The sequence below is a fragment of the Pteronotus mesoamericanus genome, unplaced genomic scaffold (assembly GCF_021234165.1).
Source record: "Pteronotus mesoamericanus isolate MK-2021 breed Mesoamerican mustached bat unplaced genomic scaffold, CSHL_Meso_final contig_50, whole genome shotgun sequence".
In the NCBI taxonomy this organism is placed as follows: Eukaryota; Metazoa; Chordata; class Mammalia; order Chiroptera; family Mormoopidae; genus Pteronotus; species Pteronotus mesoamericanus.
This window is the reverse complement of record NW_026555186.1, coordinates 21611908-21639095: the sequence shown is the minus strand read 5'-3', so window position 1 is coordinate 21639095 and position 27188 is coordinate 21611908. Positions and strand designations below refer to the sequence as shown.

Genomic DNA, 27188 nt, shown 5'->3' with positions numbered 1-27188 from the left:
ATTAGAGAAAATATGGATACAGTGCATGACTATGGGTTAATAGTTCCCAAATGTTGAAATTACTGATAAGAGAACATACCTGCAGTCCCTGTACTGAAGACAGTAGAGTAAGGGCAAGACAGAGAGAGGAACTTGGATGTAGCTTTCCAAGCTGTCTTCCTGAAATGCCACACCAGTGGATAGAATTGGTATTGCACATTTCCAAAACCAGGTCCATAGTCCTTTCACTGCTGGGGAAATCAGAAAAATAGGAATAAATCTTGTTCCTTTCACAAGAGGTATGTGATATTCTTGCATTACTACTGGTGAATTTGTTTTCTGGGTGTTCAGGAGAATTAAAAACCAGAAACAAAAATTAAAATATATTATTTAAAAAATTTTTTAATTGAATTTATTGGGGTGATATCGGTTGATAAAATTACGTAGGTTTCGGGTGTACAATTCTTTAATAATCATCAGTATACTGCATTTGTATTCACCATCCCAAGTCAAGTCTCCTTCTATCACTATTTATCGCCCCTATTCCCTTCCTATCTCCCCCCACACTCCTTCCCCTCTGGGAAGCACCATACTGTTGTTTGTGTCTATGAGTTTTTTTCTTAATCCCTTCACCGTTGTCACCTAGCTGCGCAACCCACTCTCCCCTCTGCCAGTCTGTTCTTTATGAGTCTGTTTCTATTTTGTTAGTCTATTTTGTTCATTAGATTCCACACATGAGTGAAATCAGGTGGTACTTGTCTTTCTCTAACTGGCTTATTTCACTTAGCATAATACTCTCCAGATCCATCCGTGCAGTCACAAATGGTAAGATTTCCTTCTTTTTTTTACGGCTGAGTAGTATATCTATAAAGAACTCATAAAACTCAACACCAAAAAAAAAAAAAAAAAAAAAAAAATCCAATTAAAAAATGGGCAAAGAACCTGAAGAGAAACTTCTCCAAAGAAGACATACAGATGGCCCATAGACATATGAAAAGATGCTCAACATCACTGATCATCAGAGAAATGTAAATTAAAACCACAATGAGATATCGCCTCACACCTCAGAATGGCTGTCATCAATAAATCAACAAACAATACATGTTGGTGAGAATGTGGAGAAAAGGAAACCCTTGTACCTGTTGGTGGGAATGAAGACTGATGCAGCCACTGTGGAAAGCAGAATGAGGCTACCTCAAAAAATTAAACATGGAACTGCCTTATGGCCCAGTGATTCTACTTCTGGTAACATATTCAAGGAAACCTGGAACACTAATTCGAAAGAATATATGCACTCCTATGTTTACTGCAGCGTTATTTAAAATGTACCATTTTTACTTCACTTAAAATACAATCAGGAAAATGAAAGATGGTATCTTTGAGGGTTAAAAGTGGCACTGAGACTTAATTTGCCTGTCTGGGTGTTGGCCTTCTGGTCTTATCATTAAACACTTGGCTTCCTGCTGCTGATTTGTTAACAGCTTTGCCATTTCTCTGGGAGACTTCCAGACACCTGTGTCTAATTGTGTTGCTATGCATCCTTTCTATTTCTGTTAGATACTCCACAGGAAAGGGAAAGACAAACTTGAGTCTGGTCCACTGCTTTTCCTATTTAATCTATGTTTCTTTACCATGCACATAACACAGGAAATGACAGGATTTCTAAGAAATAAATACGATTCAGGTTTGTTTTTTGTTAACATAAAAAACCTGCTTCTGCTTATAATTGATATCACCAGTTCAGCTTAACCATTTTAAATTAAAACAACCTTTAATGAAAGTATGCATTAAAAGAAAAAGACAAACCAATGGCTCATAATGAAAAATAGTCACCTACTCTACCACCATTCATGACTACTTTCAAATATTCTATCTTTTTTCTCACAGGTGGTTCTATGTTTTAAAATACTTATTTAAATTTTAATTGATTTTTAGACATAATGATTTAATGTTAATTAGCTTTTATATGTCTGTCTCCTAAACAAACATGTGAAATGTCTACTAAGTGCCACAGACCAGGTTAGATGCAGTACATGAATTTTCTCATTAAATTTCACAAAAATCCGGTATCTTTTATGTGTCCATGTGAGTGTGTAGGGGAGTAAATCCCATATTTATAGATGAGAGAACTACAGATCTAAGAAACAAGTGCTTTTTAGAAAAAAAACTAATTTGAATCACCAAAACTTAACACCATAAAAAACCCCCCCTCCCAAAATTGATAACACTTTATCATTTGATCAATAACAGATCTGCTGTACTTTAAAAAACTCAAAAGAAACAAAAAATCCAAAAGCACATGGTCAATACACAGGGTCTTCGCCCTGTGTGTGGTGGTGTTTGCTGGGTTCCTCTGATGTGGCAGACACTGAATTTCCTACTGGGTAAGACAAGGTTCCTTCCCTTGAAATACTAGTGATATATGAGTGTTACTAAAACCTGTGTTAAAATTTGCTATGACAGAGAAAGGTATGATTAACTGTGCATGGGAGGGTCCAGGTAACTTCATAAGGGAAGCAGGTATTTTTGTAATTTTGAAGGATGACTATTTCCTATCCCCCTCTAATATCATAAGGTTGAAATAGATATGGAATTAAAAACGATTATATATTTAGACAGTGAGGGTTAGGATCCATCACTGCAGTATTATCAAAATGCACCAAATAATAATACATACCAAGTAGTAAGAGAAGGAGTAGCAGAACTGATAGGACTGGGATTTAGTCCTAGGTGTTTCTGGCTGGAACGTTCCATGCTCTGCTTCCTAATAACTAGATTATACTCTCCCTTTATTAACAAAGTCCTGTTTTTCAATCTGTGGTTATCTCTCATATTAAATTTATACCCTATCTTTACTTTCTTATAAAGATATAGCCCCAGGGAAAAGTATGGCTCACAAAAATCCAACTTATTACATTAAATCTATATTACATTATTCCATAAAAGTCTAGTATCTCATGCTTTAATAATCTGAAGTGCAAGGGAAGTATAAACAATGAAAAGAAAATGGACTTTGAAGTCAAATACACCAGTTTCAAATTCTGGCTCGTTTTGTCTAGCTCTCTGAGCTTAAATAAATCACTGAGCCTCTGAGTTGGCTTTCTCTTGCACAGAATGTGAATAATGAATACCTACCTCACAGGGTATCCTGCATAAATGTAACCAAATACATAAACTGCCTAATGCAGTAGGATCTCAAATATACAGTTATCAGATAGAGAACTTTTGCCGTAGTCAACATCAATGTCAGAGAAGGCTATATGTTAAGAGGAAACTTAAAAAGAGACAGCATATTTAAAAGACTTAAAAATTCTCTTTTAGGATTAAGAAGTATGAATTGGTAGTTACAGAACAGTCACAGGGATGTAAGGTATAGCATAGGGAATATAATGAATAATATTGTAATAAACTATGTACGGTGCCAGGTGGTAATGGAAGTACCGAGGGGAACACTTTGTAAAGTATATGATTGTCTAACCACTATGTTATACACCTGAAACCAATAGGAAATAATATTGAAAATAAGTTGTAATTGAAAAATCAAAAAAATATAAAACTTCTCTTTTATGTGGGCGAGGAGGAAAGGACATCCATCCAAACATTGGCATTACCTGCAGTTCGTTATTTTACAGGTAATATGAAAAGGTTCTTCCAGGTTTACGGTATCTGGGATCGCCTCCAAAGACAACCTAACATCTCCATAACCCGGAGCCTAAAAGCAAAAGCAAAACAGTTAACATACATGTATTTATTACAAAACCTTTCCACTATAATGAAGGTACCACAATAGGATATGCACTCAACAGCTGTTGAGTCTCCAAGCTGATGTCCTGAGAAAAATACTTCTCAGTCATTCTGTTCTTTATTCTATCTTCTTTTGCTGCTACTACCTATAGAACAGCACTATAGACCCTGGCTGTTTTGTTACAATTACTCCCAAGTTCAGTAGAGTTATAATGAATCTCATTATAATAAATCTCATAATGAATCTCTTCTAAGGAGCCTCATTATGACTCTAGGTCTATAAATCTCATAGGTAATTAGTAAAGAGATTTCAGGAAGTCTGATCTTAAACGGACGCTTCCAAAGATACTGTAGCTTATACATACATATAGGTAAGATTACTGCCTAAACGGAAAGAGGATGATCACTCTGAAATGACCCAGGAAGAAAATCAAGTCTTTCACAAGACACATGGGCAGGGATGGACTACAGAAACATCACAGCCTAGAACAAGAAGGTGGGACTCACCTTGGTTTCAGATAATTCAGATTTTAAACACCTTAGAAAAAGGTATGAATTGAGCAGGTGACTGTAGTTAAGAGTTTCAGGACATGGCAAAAAAGGAAACTTTAATATAGTGGGAGTCAGATGAACAGAGTATGAATTATCACAGAATAGTAGAACAATTAATTGATAAGCAGTTATTTTTAGTTTATGTTTGGTAAAGTAAAAAAACCATGTATCAAGAATAAATTAACATCTGAACATTTTTCATTCATCTCCATACCAATTTTCTATCTACAGATCAGTGAAATTATTAATCTTTTATCTCTCATTCTCTAGTAATATTAATGCCTTTTATAGTGCTGATTTTTAGTGACAGACCTAGGAAAATTTAAGTTGTTCTAGCTACCTGCCCCTCCCCGCCCAAAACACTAGAAGTTCCACTGAAGTTTTTTCCAGACTTACCATTCTTTGAAGTTGGCTGGTCTGTAATCTTCCCCTTTCACCTAGATTTGTTTTCCAAACTATATCCAATTTTCCAATTACTGTTACTCCCTTAATGATGCCTGCTTTTTCTGCAAACTCCTTCTTGGGCTTTAGGCAGTACAAGTACTGGCGTGTATCCATAGGCTGCAAATATGTTCTTGACCCGAATGTAGTTACACTGAGAGGGGCGGAGACAGAGATGGAGAGAATTCTCTAGCATCTTTTAAAAGAAAAACCATGTGATTATTCCTTTTGACAGGAACTGAATAATTTACCATCCAAAGATCTAGAACAGAACAAGTCAGTTGTTTCAACACAAATGAAAAGGACTTGTGCTGAGGATTTATTTTTCTTTAATGTTTTTCAGTTGGTATGGAAAATCTTGAGGTTCTTTAGGACATAATGTAATATATTACATAAAACACTGGGTATGTACCAATTAACTGAAAAAAATGCAATAGAAATCAAAACTCCTTTTGATGATGACAGAATATTTCTTCTTAAAACTCACCCTCATCCTTAGCCTTTCTAATTTCACCATCATTCCATCCCATGCCTCAGTTTTATCATTTGCAGGATAAGATGAGAAGTTCCATATTTACCTCACTGAATTATTACGAAAATTAAAAGAACAAGTCGTTCAAATAGTAAAACATAAAATGCAAACAACTAGGATCTTTATTTTTATGAATAGGGCAGTCAAACTATTTTGAGTAATACAATAATGGTGGATACTTGTTATTACATTTGTCAAAATCCATAGACTATACAACACAAAAATTGAGCCCGCATGGATTTTGGTTAATTATAAATATCAATATTGGTTCATCAATTGTAATAAATGTTCCACAATAAAACAACATGTAAACAATAGGACACTATGAATGGGGAGGGGCAAACTGCTTTTGAACCAATTTTCCTATGAAAATAAAAACTTCTCTAAAACATGAAAGTCTATTAATTAAAAAAATTAAAAATCATCCAGGAGCCCTGACCAGTGTGGCTTAGTGGACCAGGTGTCATCCTGCAAAGCAAAAGGTTGCTACTTCGATTCCTGATCAGGGTACATGGCTTGGGTTTCAGGTTCAGTCCCTGGTCTGGGTGTGTACAGGCGGTAACGGACTGATGTTTCTCTCTCATCAATGTTTCTCTCCCTTTCTTTCTCCCTCCCTTCCCCTCTCTAAAGGCAAATAAATAAAGTGTTTAAAAAATAAAATTAAAACAAAAAAAAACCTTTTAAAAAATCATCCAGGAGTAACAATGTTAGAAAAGTTCATACCTTTTCAATATAAGAACAAACATTTCATAATTCATATTTACCATTCTCCAGCTTGGTTGACTGAATTTAATTCTGCTACATTGTACATTATAGATGGCTCCAATGAAACTTTCTCCATAAACATGGGTGAAGTCGTAATATTCTGAATCTGGGCTTCCAGAAATACTTCATCAGTCTGAGGATATAAAAAAAATACCCACCAAAGTGTGATGGTATTTAAAATATTAACCTCAACAAAAATATCTGATCTATATGAAGAAAAATATTAACCACAAATGTGATTAGTTCATGCCTGCAAATCAAAGTTATCATAATTAATGCAAGAAATCTTTATCCTAACATAATTAACAGGGGCAAAGTCAAGTGTTAGTCAACTGGTAACTTATCAAACAATGGATGGAGGATAACTATAATATTTTTGTAGTATGATAAAAAATTTATTTAACTGGAATTTCATTAAAAAATATCCTAAATCTTCTAGTATAAGTAATTAAAATGTTAAAATAAAATTTAGTCTGATTAACATATTGTGCACTTATCGTTTCAGAGATATGTTAATTAGGCCTTCATTATAATATTTGAGCATAATATCACCTCAATTGTCATATTACTTCAATTTAGATAGTATAGAGACCACTAGTACAGTGAATAATATCTTTTATATAACCTTATAGGATTTAACCTTAATTAAAGCATTTGTTAGTGGTCATTAGTAATTTCTTGGTTCATTAAAAATACATATTTAGGACTAAACACTATGTGAATTATACCTGACAATTTAAACTTTGAAATAAAACAAAAGGTATTTTGTATTCTCAGTGACAATTTGAAAAATGATGCTATTCAGTAGTATTTAAATCAATGGATAATTTAAATACGTATTTTTATAAAAATATTTTACTCCCTGACTATGTTCAACATCCTTCTTTTTACATAATTTGGTTATTTTGTGTATGTGTGTGTAATTGAAGGATAACAGAAAACTTGGTTTATTTTATAAACTAACCTATAAAGAATAACATACTAAAGATATTCAAGAATTAATTTGTTCAAAATTTTATAGTTTTATATATTAAAATAAACTATGAGCAAAATAATTGGGCACTTATGAGCTTTTTAAAAACTAAATCCAGAAAATGGAAATCATTTGCAAATATAATGATAAGGTTATTTTCTAAAGTATTATTATTTAAAATAAAACAGATTCTTTAGTTATTGGCACATGTGCTCAAATGAAAATAGAAATACAATGCTGTAATCAGTTTAAAAGAATATACCATTTAAAGGCATTATTTTGCTTTTTCTCAAAAAACCCTAAATATATCCCATCAATCCATTGCTTTAAAAATAACCACAGACCCACATTTCAATTTTAAAAATGCAATCTTCTGCATAAATTAGGAAGAGTTTAGAGAAAATGAAAGAAAACAAGCAGCATAATGGAAAATTAAGTTAGTTTGAATAGTTAGTATAAAATAATTTAACATTTGAAAAATTAAGCATTTAGTGGTAAGGCAGTTGATGTTATTATGTATGTAATGCAACACTGTATAAACAAATACTGCTCATATTAAATAGAAATTTTAAAATATAATTTTAGTCAACTTGGGAAAATTTGATTTTCTTCTGTTTGCTGTTGTCAAAGGGCCATATTTACCTGACCCAGACTTAAAACTAACCACTGCATTTGAAGATAAATTTCAACTAGATAGTTTATTCAAAGGATTGAAGTATTAGTATTGTATTTTATATTAAGATGTTGAAAATTCAAGGCTATTTTAAACAAGGTTAAAATGTCTCTCTTAAAAAACACCTAACAGAAAAACACTAAAAAAGAGAATACAGTTGTTTCAATATGACAATTTAATCTCTGATCTTTTTTTTCTCACAGAATAAGACAATCAATATAAATATTAGAAGTACAAAAATTATATATATCTTTTTGAAGTCAAATATGTGGTTTTCACACTAACTTTGTTTTTCCACTATGTTTTGTAAAGAGAGATTAATTAGAGAGTCAAAAAGTGGTGAGTAGGATAAGCGTATAAATTTATAATAAAAAATCAAATTACCACAGAACTGAGGTCACTCTAATGGAAAAATAAAAAAGAAAAATTAGAAAAATCAGATTTAAATGTTAAAGAAAAAGAATAACTAACTTTAAAATAAAATGCATTTCTGCATTTTTTTTAATTTACTAAACATGACAGCATTAGTAAAACAAGAAAGTAAACAGAAAGCTACATAAAGAAATATGGCAAATCATTTTTCTAAAAGGATGAAATTGCTAAGGTTAAATGAATAGAGACAAACACGATAGGTGAATACTTAAATAGAAGCGAATATTCAAGGGCACATCTTGGGAAACATTAATAAATCCCATGCCTTTCTAGTTCTATAAATTCTTTACTATATTGTAATTCTTCATAGATTACTTAAAATGGATATACACTGTCATCCACATTCAGAACACATACGCTGCTGAGCTTCTTCTAAATTTATCTAATAACGGAATCCTTTTTGCAAGGAGCATCTTGTGTGATTAGGGTTCTATGGATCACACTTCAGAGAATGTTGGGCTAGACCACAGACAATTGAGTTTATCTATTCTTGTTAATAGGTTTTATAGTTACTCTTTCTTTTTCATATGTATTTCCGAAGCTACCTATTTATCAAGGGCAATCTCACATGTCCTTCTTTTATCAAACACATAGCTGAAATCGCATTTCCCAGAGTATTAGTGCACTTCATGATCTAGTGAGGGAAGGGTACTTGTAGTTATGTCATGCCAGTCTCCTCAATTAGATCTAAGTTCCTTGAGGACTGGAAAGATGTTCAGTTTATACGTATTTCTTTTCACTACCTGGCATACAGCTCTGTACCCAGCAGATGACTAAACATTTGAATCCTAGCATCCAATGCCACTCATCTTGCTAGGTTTCCTATTTTAGAAGATTACAACAAAGTTTCTCATAAAATTTCTTTTTCTTTAGGTGACTCGCATATTATTGGAATTCTTAGAAACAGTATAAAAATGTTCGCAATAAATGTAGAGCTAATTTCAGTTGTTGTATAAGGACCATCACACAGAGTAATAAATATCACCTACTGTTAGTCTGGTCTAACTGTTAAAATTTCCCTGAATTTCCTAGTTGGGGTCAATAGAATCTGCCTCATCCTATTTGTTTATTTCTGGCTTTTAAAGAGAGGCCTATTTTCAAAAGTTCAGAATTTTACTAAAACTTACATTGCTGAAGTTTGTTAGCAAAGGTTAACATTTGTGTCTAAATGTGTTAGTTGAAAAAGGCAGTAAATAAAATTGTTACTATGATTATAAAAACAGACCATTATAGCCCTGACTGGTGTGGCTCAGTGAGTTGGACACTGTCCCGCAAACCAAAAGGCTGTTGTTCAGATTCCCTGTCTAGGGCACATATCTGGAATGCGGGCCAGGTCCTGGCCTGGGGGTGTGCAAGAGGCAACCAATCGCGTTTATCTTGCCACATTGATGTTTCTCTCCCTCCCTTTCTCCTTCTTTTCCCCGCTTTCTAAAAATAAATAAAATCTTTTCTAAAAAACCCAGAATATTATATACAAATTAGTAGAGACTGAAAGAGAATATGGATTAATGAAAAATCAGCTACTTCTAGGTGTGGTGAAATTATGGGTTTTTTTCTTTCTTTTGGGAGAGTATGTCATCTTTATAACAGCAATTTAAAAAGCTATTTGCAAATCACTCTGAATATTAGTGTTGTAAAACTACTTGTCAAGTATCTGAATAAACCAACACATTTTCAACAAAGAAAACCTAAAACATCTTAATATGCGTTTTCTTAGGAGCCACTCATAGAAAAAAAAGACCCACCTACAGCCCTATTTATTTTTAATTTTCTAACATACCTAGTCTAACAGAATAGTTAACAATTTCCCCTCATACTATGAATGAAATCTGTCCCAGCAAAGTAATAAATTAATAAGGCTATTTAAAATTCATCAAGCTAGCCCTGGCCAGGTTGCTCAGTTGGTTGAAGCGCTGTCCCACACACCAAAAGCTTGTGGGTTTAATATCCAGTCAGGGCACACACTTAGGTTAAGGGCTTGATCCCTGATCAGGACAGTATGGGAGGCAACCGACTGATGTTTCTCACAACCATGTTTCTCTACCCCCCTTGCTTACTCTCTAAATTCAATAAAAAAATATCCTTGGGTGAGGATTAAAAAATAAATAAAAATAAAATAAAATTCACCAAGCTAAATAGTTATACTATAATTAATCAAAAAGTACATTAATAGCAAAAATGTGGAACAAATGCATAGTATCCTAACTCCCCTACCTCCCAAAAAGAAATGTCAACTCTTTAATCATCTAGTAATTTTCTTGACGACACTGTGCCTTCCCATCACATGTGTCTGCTTTTCACTACAATATCCCATGTGCGTTTGCAACTCTGCCTGGAATGCCGTCAGGGCTCTGACCCTAGGACATTTCCCGCATTCATTTCTTCAGGCTCTGCCGCAGTTCCCCTCCCCTCTTTCGTGAAGCCTCTACAGACTACTCCAAAATCTCGTCCCCAGAGTTCCAGGAGCACATATTTTTATATCATTCTCTTTAGACTCACTTTATACTACAGTAGGTAGTTTTGTTATTTTATACCTTTTTTTTTTTCTTTTCTCCTCATAGCTCCTTACAGGAGGTCGGGTTCTTCACCTGAGAAATCTTAGTATGCCCAATTGTAGTACAAACTTTATATTGAATAAAAATTCACATGGTGATGGTAAAAATATCTACGAAATTTGAAAATTTCTGATTATCATGTGGTTTTAGTGCAATAAAAATATAAGTTTCATTTCAAAGTTTTGTAGTTGAATATCCAGAATTGATCACCACGGTATTAAACACATGATATTTGGGGGGTAAATAGGCCCATCAAATCTGCTTTTTCTGAAGCTCTGGAAGCCAGGATTAAAGTAGAATTTTGTAAAAGAAATTCAAACAATAAAACCTTTCTCCAATGGCAAATTCTATTTTATCTCTTTTGTTAGGCTAGAACATAGATTTTCTATCCTAAAAGTTACTTCTTTCTGTATTTTTGCCAAACTTGTTTTTCCTAAGGAGCGTTTCAAGCCATTCACCAAACTCAGCAACCTAACTTTGCCTGGCACACTGACTTCCCAGGATGAAAACTTTAATATGCTGAGCTCTATTTATCAATATTTATTCATGTAACTATTAAATCTTTTTTGCAGGGTTATAGCTACTACTGCAATTTTAGTAATATCAAAACCACACTGTAAATGCTGAACAGGTTCCTGACATTTTTAGAAAGAAACAACAGTCACTAAAGGGGATGGCAGGGCAGTCATTTAACAAAAGGGGTGAAAGCCTCACCAAATTAACAATGACAAAAATAAATCAAGACATACTGATTCCATGTCAGATTAAAGAGGTCTACAATGAAATCATTCACTTTTGATTGAACTTTATGCTCATTTTTCACAAGTAATTTGCAGTACTATCAGCAGTTTACTTCAATATGAAAAGAAATGTAATACATCATAATTTCAGTCAAATACTATCTTAATGTTTTATCTGAAATCCCATTAAGTGTTCAACACTTACCTCTGCATTGTAAAATTTGGTTTTTACATCCAGTGGTTTGAGAACCTAGTTGAATAAAGTATATCAATCAGGAGAGTCTTATCATTTGACCACTTATTTTTGTTTGCTTGTTTTAAATAGCAGGGCTTAAAATTATCAGTCATTTTCCAATTTTAATTGTAATAGACTTTTCTAGTAGGTATAGGACACTCTTGCAAAAACAAAATACCCCAAAAGAATTCTAAATGCATATTTTTAAAAGGTAACCATAATTTCTTGTCTAGGTGATAGTTACTTGAGGTTCACTTCATTACATTTAACTAACTAAACGCATATACCACATTTTGCTGTGCATAATGCATATCCCATTTTTGGCCCAAACTTTCAGAAAAAAAATCTTTTGTTTTATATTTTAAAGTCTTTATTTATTTATATGTAGAAACAAAACCGATTATCGTATTGCAGGTTATTATTTGCATACGGATATCATTATTGCTTTCTAGGGTTACACTTTTAGTGCATATGCATAAACAAAAGAATTAAAAATACTTATATACATATGGAATTAGTACTGCCCATGTATAATGTGCACCCTTATTTTTGCCTCAAAAATTTGAGCAAAAAAGTGTGCATTATACATGGCAAAATAAGGTATTTCAGTATTCTTCTATATGTATCACCAAAAAAGTTTACCAAAATAATCAATTGAAGCTTTTTTCCCAAAAGCATGTAAAATCTTAAACAAATGAAAAATGCAGCAAAGCAATAGCAAAATGTTTCCTATTAATAATTCTTTTTTTCATTTACAGGAATTAAAAATATATATAGCATCATGTATAGAAATACATAGTAGTCTTGTCTCCCAGGCCACACACATACATACGTTAAGCCAGTAGCTATTAACTATTTCTGATCACTGACTTTGAAAGCTGTATACAAATACAAAATTGTACCCACAATTTCAGTGACTCAAGGAGCCCTGATTAAGCTGGGTATATTCGGCCCAAGTCAATAATCTCTCATTTCAATATTTTCTTAGAAATCTGATACAATTTACACTTATTTTATCTGGACTTTACAATCATTTTTCCCCCTCTTCTGGATTCTTTATCTAGAACCAAGTCATGAAAACACTAAACAAATTTTTGGGGGAGGGTTAAAATCTTCAAGTTTCATACAAAAACATTCCATTGGTAATGCTAATTTTTCTGCTTTTATTTAACTTAATTACATCTAACTTTAGATAGCTAGCAATGGGACAAGGCCAAAATTATGAAGCTATATGCTCTTTTTTTGGAGCTTGTTTTCACTGTAGATAGTGGTAACTATATATCCAGAAAAATAAAAAGGCATGTTAAAAAAAATTACCACTATGATGTTCAATACCTGAAATTTGAAGAATTTTCTAAAATACATTTTTTCTCCGCCCTGAGTTGTATAACTCACTGCACACACCAAGCTGAAACAGAAAGATGTCTTAATGACTCTGAATCATTTTCAGTTTTGTTTCATACTAGTATATCTACTACACCTCCATCCTCCCTACAAACCTGGAAAATATTTATGCCAATGGTATGAAAGTATAGTCAAATGAGCCAAGAGCAGGGGGGAAAGAAAGTTTTAGCAGATATGAATATAATTACATGAACAAGAAAGTTCTGATTAGTAAAATGAGATAGATTTTTCAGAGCTGAAAGTCTATACCTTTTCCTTCAAAATGTAAAATATATTCCTAAATAAATTCCATAATAACCAAATAGTTGAATGTAAAAAGGAAATTCATATAAATTATAAAAACAATACAAGTTTAAAAAAATTCTAGGATGGGGAAAGACTTGGTAATATAAATGCAATGGAAAAAAAGGATTCTTAAAAATTTAATAATTGAATAAATCAAAGACACTAAAATAAAATTTAAAAGCAGACAATGAACTGGGATAAAACACTTCTAACAATAAGAAGAGAAAGTGGTTAGATTCTTAATATACAAAGAGCTCTTTTAAGTCAATAAGCAAACATTCATATCTCACTCAAATTAGAAGGAAAAGAAAACACAGATTAAATTCCAACACCATACTTTGCTAACAAAAATGTGAAAATCTTCAGCCTCACAAGTAATCAAAGAAACAAATTAAAATAATGAGACAAGATATTTCCATCTCTTAATATTTGGCAAAAATTTTTGTAAGTGATAACAGGGTTGGTGAGGGTTTAGAGAAACTAACTCTTTACACTAGTAGTGGTTACAAAAAGTTTAGAAAACAATCCTTCAGAAAAACAGCCTAAAAGATATTTGTATGTCTCCATAGTAAATCCACTTCAGGCAATCTATCATCAGGAAATATTAATTAAAGGGTTCATCGTGGTGTTATTTATAATAGTGAAAAACTGAAAATAAAGTCCAACATTAGAATAAATAAAGTACATGGTCTACTTATTGTAAAATAAAGTCATTTAAAAAATAGTTTCAAAGAATACTGACTCAAGTGGGAAAATGTTCACAGTGAATTGAAGAAGATAAAACCATGGGTAATGATAAAAACTTTGAAAATATTATGTAAACTATACACATCTGTTATCTATCTATATGCACATACAAAAGATTAGAAAAAATATATCAATATTTTAATAGTGATTATACTAGGGGATGGCACTGTAGCTAATTTAACTTCTCCTTTAGACTTATGCCTAGTACTGAGCCAGATTCCAAGTATATAGTGTTAAACAAAACACAATACCAGCTCTCAAAGTGCTCACTATAGGGAGCAGTGTAATAAGGTATTAATATAGGTCCTGAAGATAAATTTAGATTTGAGTTCTATGCCATTATTTACTAGCTATTTAATTCTACAAGAGTCTCGTTTTCTGTAAAATGGTGATTTTACACATTTAATATTTCAATAAATTCAATTTCAACACATTTTGACCTCTGCTCTCTGCTGCATTCCCTAGGAAACTCATACTTTAATGAGGATGGTAGGCATTCAATAAGTAATTTAAGTACAAAATACATTTTAAAAACAAGTTGTGGGTACTATAGAATAAGCAAAGAGGGAGACTATTTGAGTCTAGGAGGTCAGGAAAGCCTCTTTGAGGAGGTAATGCCAAATCTGTGATATGTAGAAGTAAACTAAATGAAATGACATAGGCATTCCTTTGTAAGGGAAGATACATTTCAAGTCATAGAGTTCAAAAGTAAAAGAAGTCCAGTATGACTGCAGTGTAGAGAGGGAGAGAAGAGTGGAAAAACGTAAAAATACCAGAGTAGCTGGTAAGAATTAGGTTGTGGAGAGCTTCGTAAAACCTCTACAAAGTCAGAATTTCCTAGGAGTAGTGAGAGGTCACTGAAGAGTTAAATGAATTATACAAGATCACACAGTTAATAAAGGATGAGGTTGAAATTTGAAATCCCGAAAACTTGATTCCAAAGCTCATACAGATCATAGAATATATATTTTAAAATGTCTACAACAGAGCTTGTCCTCAAAATGCACTGATTAAATAATAGCTAATATTTTATACTTTCATATTATGTAACTCCTTAAGACAAAGAAGATAAGCAAATAGTGATGCAAGTGGAGAGGAAGAGATGACAACAAAAGATAGGTAATAAGAACTAATAGCACTTGTGAACTGATTTGGTGGTAAGGCAGTGGAGAAGTTGAAAATTATTTTACATGGCTGATGTTCATATTTGATTCTCAGAATGAAAGAAAAATACAAGTTTAACATTCAAATACATACAAAATATTGTATTTAAAGTTTGTTTCTGGTAAACATAAAACATAAAATCCCTTCTGAAGTAGGCCTTAAGTTTAATGATAAATGGAAATAAAGCAAACGTTTCAAATACAGGCATATATAAAGAAAAGCCTTCTAAAACCAGAAAAAATAATCCTTACATGTGTGTTCCAATTTCCTTCACTTCATGGTGTATAACATCATCGATACAACAATCAGGTTTAAGTTCAGCCACTGCAGCATTGGAGGCTGAAAGATTTAAACGCTGAGAGCTTGTCTGAAGATCAGCCTTAAAAGAAAGTGGTAAGAAAAATCCAAATGAAACTGGTTACCTACACAATGTGGATGGGTATGGGTCCAAAGAATAGGGGAATAGGTACAAAAAAGTGGGATGAAGGAAGAGCAGCAATACTTCTCTGTGTAAATCTTTCTGGATAGCTCTTGTGCTTAGAACCATGGTAATGGCTCACACACACATGCACATAAAAAAGAAATAAATAAAATCAACCAGGTAGTAGGGGGGATTCAAAATTAAATATAAAAGGCTCACATTGTAGAGGGTGTTCTTGACCTAGCTATATCAAAATACCAAAACTGCATTTCACAGAATGCAAAGCCACCAATAGTATTCATCTATACAAAAAACTAAAGAAAGAAAACAGATAATGAGAATTTGAACAATTCATTGAATGAGAATTTAAACAATTCACTGATTAAAACTGGCAACCCAAACCAAGTGTGGAACAGAAAAACTCTGTAATGTAATACTCAAACTAAATTACATACCCTCAAAAAACAGAAACAAAAACAAAAACAAAACACCAAAACGAGATGTTTGGACCTATGAAAAACCATCTTGAATCAGAAATTTCAAAACTAAGGAAAAAACTTAGAAAAAAATTAAATATGCTGATTGAACTCAAAACAATAGAGACCATATGAGAAATGAACACTAAATTACAAGGCATCCATGAAACGACAGATTTGAATGAAAACTTATGAAGGGGCACTAAAGAAAAGCAGGCAAAGAAGAATCAGCTTACAGATAGTATGGAAAGTGATAAACAATGAAAACTTTCTGGAAATAAAAGACCTTAAATTATAAATCAAAAGGATCTACTTGGTATTGGGGAAATCACATCAAAACCATTCTGAAACCTATAAAAGAAAATGCTCAAGACTTCTAGAAAAAATCATCAAATAATGTACAACGTAAGAGATTTAGACTAGCATCAGTCCCCAAAACACCACATGTAGCTAGGTAACAGAAGAGTAGCATTTTCAGAAAACACAGGAAATATAAACAAGGAATTTTATATATAGTCCAACTGTCCTTCATGCATAGAAAAACACTTTGAACATTCAAGGACTCAGAAATTATTACATCCACAGAATATCTCAAGCCATATACTTGAGAAATCTGCATTCAACCAATGTGCAGATAAAAAATGGAAAGGTATGAGACAGGGAACAAGAAAAGTGGTAAAAGCAATAGGTGTGAGTTAAACAATGCTGTTAAAGATGGAAAACTTTATAGTAAGCAGCTAATTAATAAAATTAAAGGGGTAGCATTATAAAAGGCATAAATACAAAGGTAAAAATTAGAACAAAAATACAAACCTTCCTAAATATCAAAATTTTTTTTTAACTTTTAAAAAATAAATGGGCAATGAAAACACATTGTGTGGAGATAAAAACATAGTAGACAAAGCATAATATACTTAATATTTAAATATAAAATAATGTGACCTAGTTGAAACCAAGCACATCAAACTTATCAATATATGTGAGTGGACTTAATTCATCTATTAAAAGAACCCAATTATATGTCATATAAAAGAGACATAAATAAAAACCAAATGATACAGCAAGGCTAAAAATAAAGAGATGGACAAAGGCAATCAGGCAAATGGAAATAGTAAGAGAATGTGATACAGATAGCACATGTATGATTTAAGCCAAAAAGTATTAAACGTAGCAAAGAAGGATATTTTTAGTGCTACAAGCTGCAATTCACAATGGAGCATAACAAGTATAAATACATATACACAAAACAGTATAGCCTTTATAAAGTAAAAAGTGTGAGACATAGAAGGAAATATAAGTAGAAACATACTAATAATATAAGATTAATATACCACACTCTGTACAAGACGGATCAAGTAGACAAAAAAAGATATAAAATAACAAAACAATCGATAGGGTAAATATTATGGATATATTCAATACATAGCCAAATTTTTAGCTGATAAGAGGATATACACCTGTTTCTCAAGTACACATGGAATATTCATTAAAAATTAATATTACATCACAAAGAGAATATTGGTAAGTTCTATTAATAGAAATATAAGAAAATATTGTCTGATTACAACACAATAAAACTACAAATTAGTAGTAAGAAAAAAAAGCCTTTCTATCTAAAAAAGAACCTGTTATAGAACTCTTTGGCCGAAGGAGAAATATAAAAAAATTACAAAATTCTTTAAAAAACAATCGTAATGAATATGCTACATATCAGAATCTGCATGATATACCTAAAGTAGTGAATCAGAAGAGAATTCAGTTTTATCAGTGAAAATAAAATAAAAATAAATAAATCTTCAGCTAAAAAGGTGGAACAAGAACAAAGTAAATAATCAGAAGCACAGAGTTAAAGTGAAAAATAATGAGGTAGAGGACAGAAAAACATTAGATATAAAGTAATAAAGTATTTTTTTTTTCAAAGCAACATACAGACCAAGAACCAGTTAAACTAAATCAAGTGAAAAAGAAGGCAAAAATATGTAAAGTAAGAAATGACCAGGGGAAAATAACATTGAAACAGATGAAAATTGCAGAGACTACTTTGTAGACCTGTATACAAATAATTTGAAACTCTACATAAAAGGGATCATTTCCTACAATAAAACAGTTTTACAAAATTTACCTCATTAGAGATAGAAAGCTTACACAGACTAATCTTAGGACAAAAGTGAAAACGCTATCAAGTAACTTCCACCCCCAAAACAGCGCTAACTCATATGCTTGCACAGGAGAATTCGACAAGCCCTTTAAGGATCAGACAGTCCAAATGCTCCATATATTTCTCCAAAGCATCGAAAATGAAGGGAAATACCCCAAATCTTTTATTAAGCAACTATGATATTGATACCTAAAACCTGATAAAAGAAAATATGAAAGGGAAAAAACACAGGCCAGAGTCACACTGTGCTACCTGTATCATCATAAGTGATTATGATGTAAAAAATGGCTTATGTGTACGTCATCTAGATATCTATTTGAGACTAAGAAGACTCTTGGTAGGCGTTGCACTGTTCGATAAACATTAGCTCCTGTTATTTCAAATGCCACTGCCTTTCTAGAAATTAATACTAAATAAAACCAAAAGAAGTATAAATTTGTATTTTATAATAGGTATGCTATTCTATTATTTTTAATACTGACTTAAATTATATGCCTTGGTCGATTTGCTCATAAAAATAAAGCGAACATTTACTGAATACAAACTGTATGCCAGGAAAAAAGTATATACTTTCCAAGTTCTGAAAGCCTTTCCTTTTCATAATCAAATGCAGAGGTTGGCAAACTTTAAAAGGCCAGTCAGCAAATAATTTAGACTTTGCATGTCATACAGTCTCTGTCATAACTACACAATTTAGCCACAGTAGCTTGAAAGCTGCCACTGATAATAGAGACAAATGAATGTGGCTGTGTGTCAGTAAACCTTTACTATGAACACTGAAATTTGAATTTCATATAATTTTCAATTCACAAAGTAAGCTTTCTTTTCAATCATTTGAAAATGTAAAAACCATTCTTAGCTCAAAAGTCTTATAAAAACAGGCAATGGACCAAATCTGGCCCACGGAGTACGGAGTTTGCCAACCCCTGATCTAATGAAAGGCAGAAATCCCATCAATAGTATACAAAATTTGCATTCAACAGTATGCAAAGATTTGCATTCGATTTCTGGAAGTTGGGTAATATATGAAATTTGGAATATTTGTTCTCTGAGGTCTTTTTCAATTCTAATAATTGATCATTTTCATACTCATCTTCATTGGACTTCCTTTTTGGTAATGTTCTAGTGACCTAAATGCACCACCTGAAGACAGCTTTTACAAAAACTTCTCACTCACATACAGTAAATTTTACTTTCTTTATGCCCTTTCTCTATGTAAATAAATTTCAGGATGTTTAATTGAGTTAGCATATTCTATCTCTTAATTTTTAAATGATTGAAAAAATGTTCTAACTGGTCTATATCCTACCAAATATCCCGTACAGTATTTTCACTCATATACCAAAATAGTGTGAATACCTCTTCTTAAAAGTCTGCACTGACTGCCCACTGTCTTTTTTTTTTTTTTAATTTATTTTTACAGAGAGGGAACAGGAAGGAGAAAGAGAGGGAGAGAAACATCCATGTGAGAGAGAAACATCATTTGGCTGCCCCTCGTACATGCCCTGACCTGGGACTGAACCCCAAACCTGTGAGAATAACAAAAAATTATTCTGTGCTTAGCTTACTATCCTACTATTACTGTAGGTGTTCAGTTATTGCTTGCTGTTAATGATGAAAGGTCCTGTATCAAGCATGCATTTTAATTAAGTTTCAAAAACAAAAAACTTGTTTTAAAAATATATATCCCAAACAAAAATGCCACTTACTTTTACCAATATATCTTTTACAACTTGATTGCTATCATTATGAACGCTGATATAACTGGAAAAGGTCTCTCCCAAAAATATGTTCCTGTGAAATAAAATACAATTTTAGGTAGAAATCCATTCAAGTTCTATCACAAATATTCTATGTGAGCACCACTGAGAACTTCAAATGGAGAAAAATTTATTAAAGGATAGAGATCAGGTAAAAAATAGCTCCAACATTCCTTGTTTACACTGGGCTGCTCTTTCATTACTTAAAGCAATTCAGAGTACTGATTTAAAAATTAAATTTTTTTATTGTTTATGCTATTATAGTTGTCCCAATTTCCCTCCATTTGCTCCCCTCCACTCAGCTCACCCTCCCCCTGCCGTGGTCAATCCCCACAGCACTGTCCAAATCCAGGGGTCATTCATATACGTTCTTTGACTAATCCCTTTGCCATCTTTCAATCAGTCCCTGCTTCCCTCCTCTACTCTTACAACCATCAATCAATTCCATATTTCTATGCCTCTGGTTCTATTTTGCTCATTAGTTTCTTTTGTTCATTAGATTCCACTTATAAGTGAGATCATATTTATAAAACATGATATACAGGTCCAGCGGTAGTAACACCTGCTTGAGTGTGGTCAGCAGGGTAATAATATGGGTGTCTTAATTTAGTTTTAATTTGAATGTTTCATCCAAAATGTCATATGGTGTGCTTGAATGTGATATTATGTTATAGAATTACATGCTTATAATTTTGTAATAAAAGATTTTGTAAAAAAAAAAAAAAAAAAAGGGGGGGAGGGGCATTATTTGTGCAGGACCCTGTATATCATGGCCTACAACTACTACATTAACTGTCAGTCTCCTTAGGAATAAGTCATTGAAGTCAGGTCCATGGTAAGAGTCTTAAGATTTGTGACTGAAAAAGATGGAAGATGGCAATTTTTGAAATAACTTATGACCTGAATCTAGAAGAGACCCAAGTAACTGATCTCAAAGTATTTTTTACCCATTTGATTTTCCTGTTATTCTAATAAAAATAATGACTAGGTGCTTTACTTCATATATATATATTTATATATTTATTTATTTCATAAAATGTATTTTTCACATGAATATGAATATATTTCCAAGTTTTCACAGCACTAGTCAATGACCACATTTTGTAAACCTTTCAAAAAAACTGGAAAAATTCCCTTTGGTGCCAAATTCTCTTACTTGCAAACATAATGGAACCAGGGACAGCTACCTCAATAGTAATGTAGAATAACAAAATAGCTAAGAGCAAGAGGAGGGATAAAAAAATTTTGAGTTCCTAATTAGCTGACAAGTCTGATAACATATGTTGGGAGAGGACTGTGAAATTGAATAAAAGAGCTGCTTCTGAAAGATATTTATATTCAATCAGTTAAAATAAAATAAATCCACGGCCATTAAAAAATACAGGGTGGGGCAAAAGTAGGTTTACATTTGTGAGTACATGAAACAAAGTTTACTCTTGTACTATTATTTATTTTCCATATGAACAGCTATAAACTTAACTTTTGTTTGACCTTGTATGCTAATATCTAAAGGAGAAAGTTAAAATTTTATCATCTGGGGAACCATTATTAATATTTTCATATGTATCTTATTTTTTTTAACCATATATATCTTATGCTTTTTTTAAAAACCAGAATGACATAGTATAATTTTGATAAAGCTTTTTTCACCACTTAAATGTATCATGAGCATTTTTCTGGCCCCCAGTTATTTTTTTTAAAACTAGATTTGTAATAACTTTCAAGTATTGTTGCATTTCTTTTTTAAAAAATTTAATCTTTATTATATATTTTTTCCATTTATGTGACTATATCATTCTTACCCGAAATTCTGTGGTAAAGTCAACATTTCTCCCAACATTAAAATTTCTGCACCATTTACAGTTGAAGGATCATCTCTCATGAGTTGGTTAAAGAGATCTCCTATGGAAAGAGAAAAACAAAATTGTAACCCTTCCTTCTAACTAAGATTACTTACATAAAGAAGTATCTGGGAGAGAGATCTTTTTTAAAAAGTGATCTCATCACAAGTTATATTTAAAAAATCTAATACCTAATCTTCAATGCAACTAGCGCATGCCAAAAACTTCTGGTTTCACACAGAGAATGAACTTTAGAAATGAAGGAACATATAGGTCATGGTATATAAAATATATTGTAGAAAGCTCTAATAATTTTAAATAAAGGGAGTGCTCATACATACATTGATGAAACATCTGAAGATAAATGTAATTTTTATAGTATCATGACTATGAATGTATTATTAAAACTAAAATAAAAGTCTCTTGTTGCCATGAGATATTAATAGTACCCTGACTTACAGATTATGAGTAAGACTTGTTACTGAGATGGCCACCACTCAGATGGTACAAAAACAGGGAACGAAGAATGCAGCAGAGTTAGCATAAAATTGGCAAGGCTAGGCTTAATACAAGGTAACAGAGGCAATCCAGGTTTCAACTTAGATTTTCTAGTTGATTGTATTTCTAGCAAATACAATAAAGCATGTGCCATACCAGGTAAGTCTTTCTCTTCACATGTTACTGGAATATTGGTGAATAAAGTAGGCTTAGTCAATCGCATTACTGTGAATTAAGACAAAAAAGAGAAGAAAAAATAAAGTGTTAATATTGTTTTGACTATTACTCCCAAGTATATGGTACTCATTAATTTTATACTAATATAAAATATAACCAAATATTTCCTAAGCTAAATATTAGATTATTCCTAAAATTATATAGCAATGACTTACTAAAGATGTTAACATAAAATAATTTTATACATAAAAGAATAATTTTGCATTTTTACAATCTAATGAATTGTAAAAATTAAATATAAATATACCTTGTTGTAGAAAAACTAAAAGGAATTTTAAAGCTTTCAGGTATAATAGGAGAATAAGGCTTTAAAAAAATTCTGAGTAACTTCAGTGTAAACAATGTTAACAAAATATTAAAATTAGCCTGACAGGGAAAAAGTTTAGATACACCATTTTGAATATGAAACAATATTTTATGCCAAAAAGATCTTTTGTGAGCTTTATCCCTTGACTATAATCACTGGTCACTGGAAGTTCAGTAAGTGGCTCTTTAAGGAATATTAATTCTGTGTAAAAATTACAAAAATATCAGTTAATGTATAGCTTTACATAATTCCAACCAAAACTAAGATTTGTTGTTGCAACATGGCAGAATGTGTGTAAAATTTATCTAGAAAAATTAGTAAGTGAAAATAAGAAAATGGGAAAAAATGAGGAAGTGCTTACCATATATTAAAACATTTAAGTCCACAATCAATTAATTGGCTCATTAATTGAAGACCATATAGATATGTATACTAGATAGTTAAAAAAAATCATTAGGATACAGCAAAAACAAAAACAAAACATTATCTGGGATAACTGGTTAGCTATCTGGGGAAAATAAAATTTAATTTACAGATTTGTTTCAAATATCAAATAAATTACTTGTGGATCCAATAGACAAATATTAAGACAGAAAATAGAAAAAGTGAAGTAGGTATTGAATTTAGTCTAGCAAGGATAGGATATTCTAATTTTTAAATAAATATTTTTCAATTACTTCTAAAGATTGATATTTGATAACATCAAAATAAGGGCAAAAATATAAAGTGAACAAAAGTAAAATATTTCAGAAAAATGAATCATAGAAGACTATTTCTTTATACGCTATTAAAAAAATGTTCATTCAAATCAAAACCAAAAAGCTTTAAAGACTAAAGACCTAAATGGTCAATTCACAATATAAGTGGTGTTCATTCACATACGTAAAAATCTACCACCTAATCACGTTAGTTATATAATTCATATCAAATTTAGTGCCTTTCTTCTCATCCTGATTTACTTAAATGTCACTTTTTTCATAAAAACAGGAAGAGGTCACCCTTTTTCTCTCATAGCACCTTGTAGTTATCACGAGCTGTATTTATTTACTTATTCATAGCACTCCTATCCAAACTCCATGAAGTTTAGACTCTTACGTATTATGTTCAGTTTTGTGGCCTCCTCATTCGACACAGGTTCTGGCACATATATTTTACAGATTTTCACTGAATGGAAGAATTTGCACCTCACCAGAGTCCTGAATTAACTGGCATTATTTTGAAGTTGTAAGTTTGAACTGAGAACATTAAACAGCGTTGTATTAAACATACGGCTTCTGAAACAGTCAACAAATGTTAACCTTAAAATTTCAGAAGTCACTTGTAATACTTCATATCTACTAAGCATTAATAGTGCCAGGAATTGTACAAAATATTTTTCAAGTATTAACACATTTAATTCTCATGACTCTTCTACAAGGATGGTATTATCACTATGCCCTTTTTATAGATAAGATGATGCCTGGAGAAGTTAATTTGCATAAAAAAGACTGTATAGCAGATAGGTGGCAGAACTAGATTTGAACCGAGGTGATTTCACTGTTCAAAAATAATTCTCTGTATTATTAATTATAAATACAGGTCATGAACCTGGAAGGTCATGCCTTATCAGAAAACACTCCATGAAATTCAAAGTAGGACCTTATCTCAAACAGCATTAACCAGCTACAGATCAATGACGTGTGTGTGCGCGCACGCGTGTATATGCATGGTTGGGGGTATGTGGTTGAGAAGGTGTTTCTGACCTACTTCACTCTTATTTTAAACTGGGAAAAACAGATTATAATTATGTACAATATGAAGGGGTTAAGAAGGTGCTCTGAAAATAATACACATAAGACTCTTTTTCTCACAATCTAAGACCCTAAGCTCACTATCAACACTAACTGGTGGTGTTTCTTCCCCATTATTTTCATTTCAGAAGAAACCAAATCTTAACAAATGAAAACACACTCTCAAGGGAACCCTGAAACACTCTTTTTTTATAGTGTCATCAAGTTCACCCAAATGTGTAGCTAATTATATGTTCAAACTTCCATTACGTACAAAAGTCCTGTAAAGTTTAGTTTTTGATGATTGTATGCTTTTTCTAGGGGGATGAAAAAGTAGGGAGTGAGTAAAGAACCACCACCCTCCATTCAAGATACAAAAAGATCCCACTTCATAAGTTATATAAATGTCTAATGATTATGCTGTACACCAGAAACCAATATAATATTGTATGTCAATGGCAACTGAAAAATTTTAAAAATTATTTAAAAAATAAAAAAATCCCAAACTGGCATTAAAAGTACCTGTTTTCTTCATATTTTCAAGAGGGTAAAAGTCAGCAGAGGGTGTAGCAGTTAGTTAAGAAACACTATCTTGTGAACTCAAATTACAATAAAGCACAATTTGTGATATTTGCATTTTTAAATAAAAAATGAGAAAGCCGAGTCATTAACATACAACTATCTCATTCCTTGAAAGACAATCCAAAGTATGCCCATACCAAATACACATTTAAAACTCAGTATTTACTCTCTTACAGTGAATGGACCTCAAAAATCACACATTAGTTGGAAAAGAACTAATGTCAACGAAAGCAAGGTTTAGGAACTGTAATAAAGCACTGGTTGTTAACAGGAATTATGTATCCAGCCTGGGATGTTAAAGTTGGTTTTTGGTCAAAAAATTAGAGGCAAAAAACAATGTGATTTTTAGCTGAGGGTCAAATATTCACATAATGCCACGTGTAGAGATATTTTCAGTGGAACTCACAAGAGACATTTCATTAACTTATGACATTCAGGTTTCATCTAAAATATCACATAAAAAACTTTTTAAAGTCTTTAGTAAATTAAGGAAAAGACAGGCCTGAGGTTACCAAGTGATAAACTGGGCCTAGTCCAACTTGCACATAAATTTTGCTTGGCCACTACATTAAAAAAAAAATTAGGCAGAATCTTCTCCACGTTGACAGTCCCCTTACCACATTCTACAATCTTACCTATCTAGTTCTTGAAGGTATACAAGTTTGTGAATTTTGAATTAATTGAACATTTTGAGCAAATTAAGTCAAAGTGAATCATTATGCATTAGTTCATCTTGGAATTTTTCAAAAAGTGGTCTCTAAGTTATTTGATAAGTTGGCAAATGAAGTTAAATTCATATGATGCCCACCTCATTATTTTTTTCTTTTGACTTAACATTTATTTGAAGGTAAATGGGTCATTAGGGGAAAAAAAATTATGGTGCTGCTGCCACTTCACTGGAGAGTTAACTCTGATGGTATTTTACCAAATGCTCTAACATATACACCTTCTTATACACATCTCTGTTTCCCCAATTTATTTCCAAGTCTGTGTTAACAGTGGAATGCAGAAATACTGCTGAGCCCTACTATTAGCTTGTGATAGAATCATGTGTCCTAAGGTTCTAAATACTCAAAGTAGCAGCCGTGATTCTAAATTCTAAGGCCTCGATTACTTTCTAAGTACTATCTAGGTAGAAGAGAAATCAATCTCCCCTTCTTTTAAGATCATGGCAATATCTATAAAACTTAATCTTCAGTTTTCCAGTTCTGAATTACCTTTTCATTGTTTCTCAAAGAGTTAGAAAGCAAAAGTAAATTAGAAAAATTTAAATCTGCCACCTATGAAGACAGAGAAGCTCTTTTTAATGTATAATTCTTGGATTGAAAATCTATTCTTTATAGGAATCCCATGATCCCAGACTGGACCTTGTGTTTTCAGCTGTGTACCATTATTTCAAAATAATAAAACTATCCTGGAAAAACAGTGTTGTGTGTAAGTCTTATGAGTACCTAATTTTTAACCATTGATTAGCAAACTTACAGTAAATAAGACCTGAACCACAAAAATCAAATTCATTTATTTTTTGCCTAATCATATTAACCAATTCTTATTTGCAACCTTGCTGGCAATACTGAATAACTGCTTCATGTTTCTCCAGCAGTCTTGAGTTGAAAAGTAAGATTAATGAACCAAAGAGAAAGTCATTACTGAAGAAGTTACCTTGGAAACTCCTTCTACAGGTCATTTTTCATTTAAAGACTTTTGGAAGCATTCATGCGTATGATGATTGTTTCCTAAATAGCAGTCTTGAGACAATATAAAATGGTACTAAAAATAGTTAAAACCTATTTTTAACTATTTAGGGTTAACACCTAATTGGATAGAGTTAAACCTAATTGGAAAAGATTCTCTCTTTAGTTAAAAATTAGTAGACTTCAGATTTTAAGCAACATCAGCCTGTGAAGAATCCCTCCAA

General features: G+C 32.1%; 1 protein-coding gene across 5 annotated transcripts in view; it reads right to left on the bottom strand.

Moving 5' to 3' along the window:
* TRAPPC13 (trafficking protein particle complex subunit 13) overlaps positions 1-27188 on the bottom strand; it is a 35085-nt gene that overhangs the window by 1968 nt on the left and 5929 nt on the right. For 2 of the 5 annotated variants that reach the window (XM_054578418.1, XM_054578417.1), the window contains exons 3-13: positions 22532-22600; positions 21839-21938; positions 19986-20070; positions 15473-15600; positions 12957-13029; positions 11592-11636; positions 8044-8061; positions 6013-6146; positions 4672-4870; positions 3591-3691; positions 80-230 (exon numbers count right to left, since the gene is read on the bottom strand). In XM_054578418.1, coding sequence (XP_054434393.1) covers positions 80-230; positions 3591-3691; positions 4672-4870; positions 6013-6146; positions 8044-8061; positions 11592-11636; positions 12957-13029; positions 15473-15600; positions 19986-20070; positions 21839-21938; positions 22532-22600 — 1103 coding nt within the window. The remainder of the gene's footprint in view (positions 1-79; positions 231-3590; positions 3692-4671; positions 4871-6012; positions 6147-8043; positions 8062-11591; positions 11637-12956; positions 13030-15472; positions 15601-19985; positions 20071-21838; positions 21939-22531; positions 22601-27188) is intronic. The other 3 variants (XM_054578419.1, XM_054578420.1, XM_054578421.1) reach the window with 3 other exon arrangements.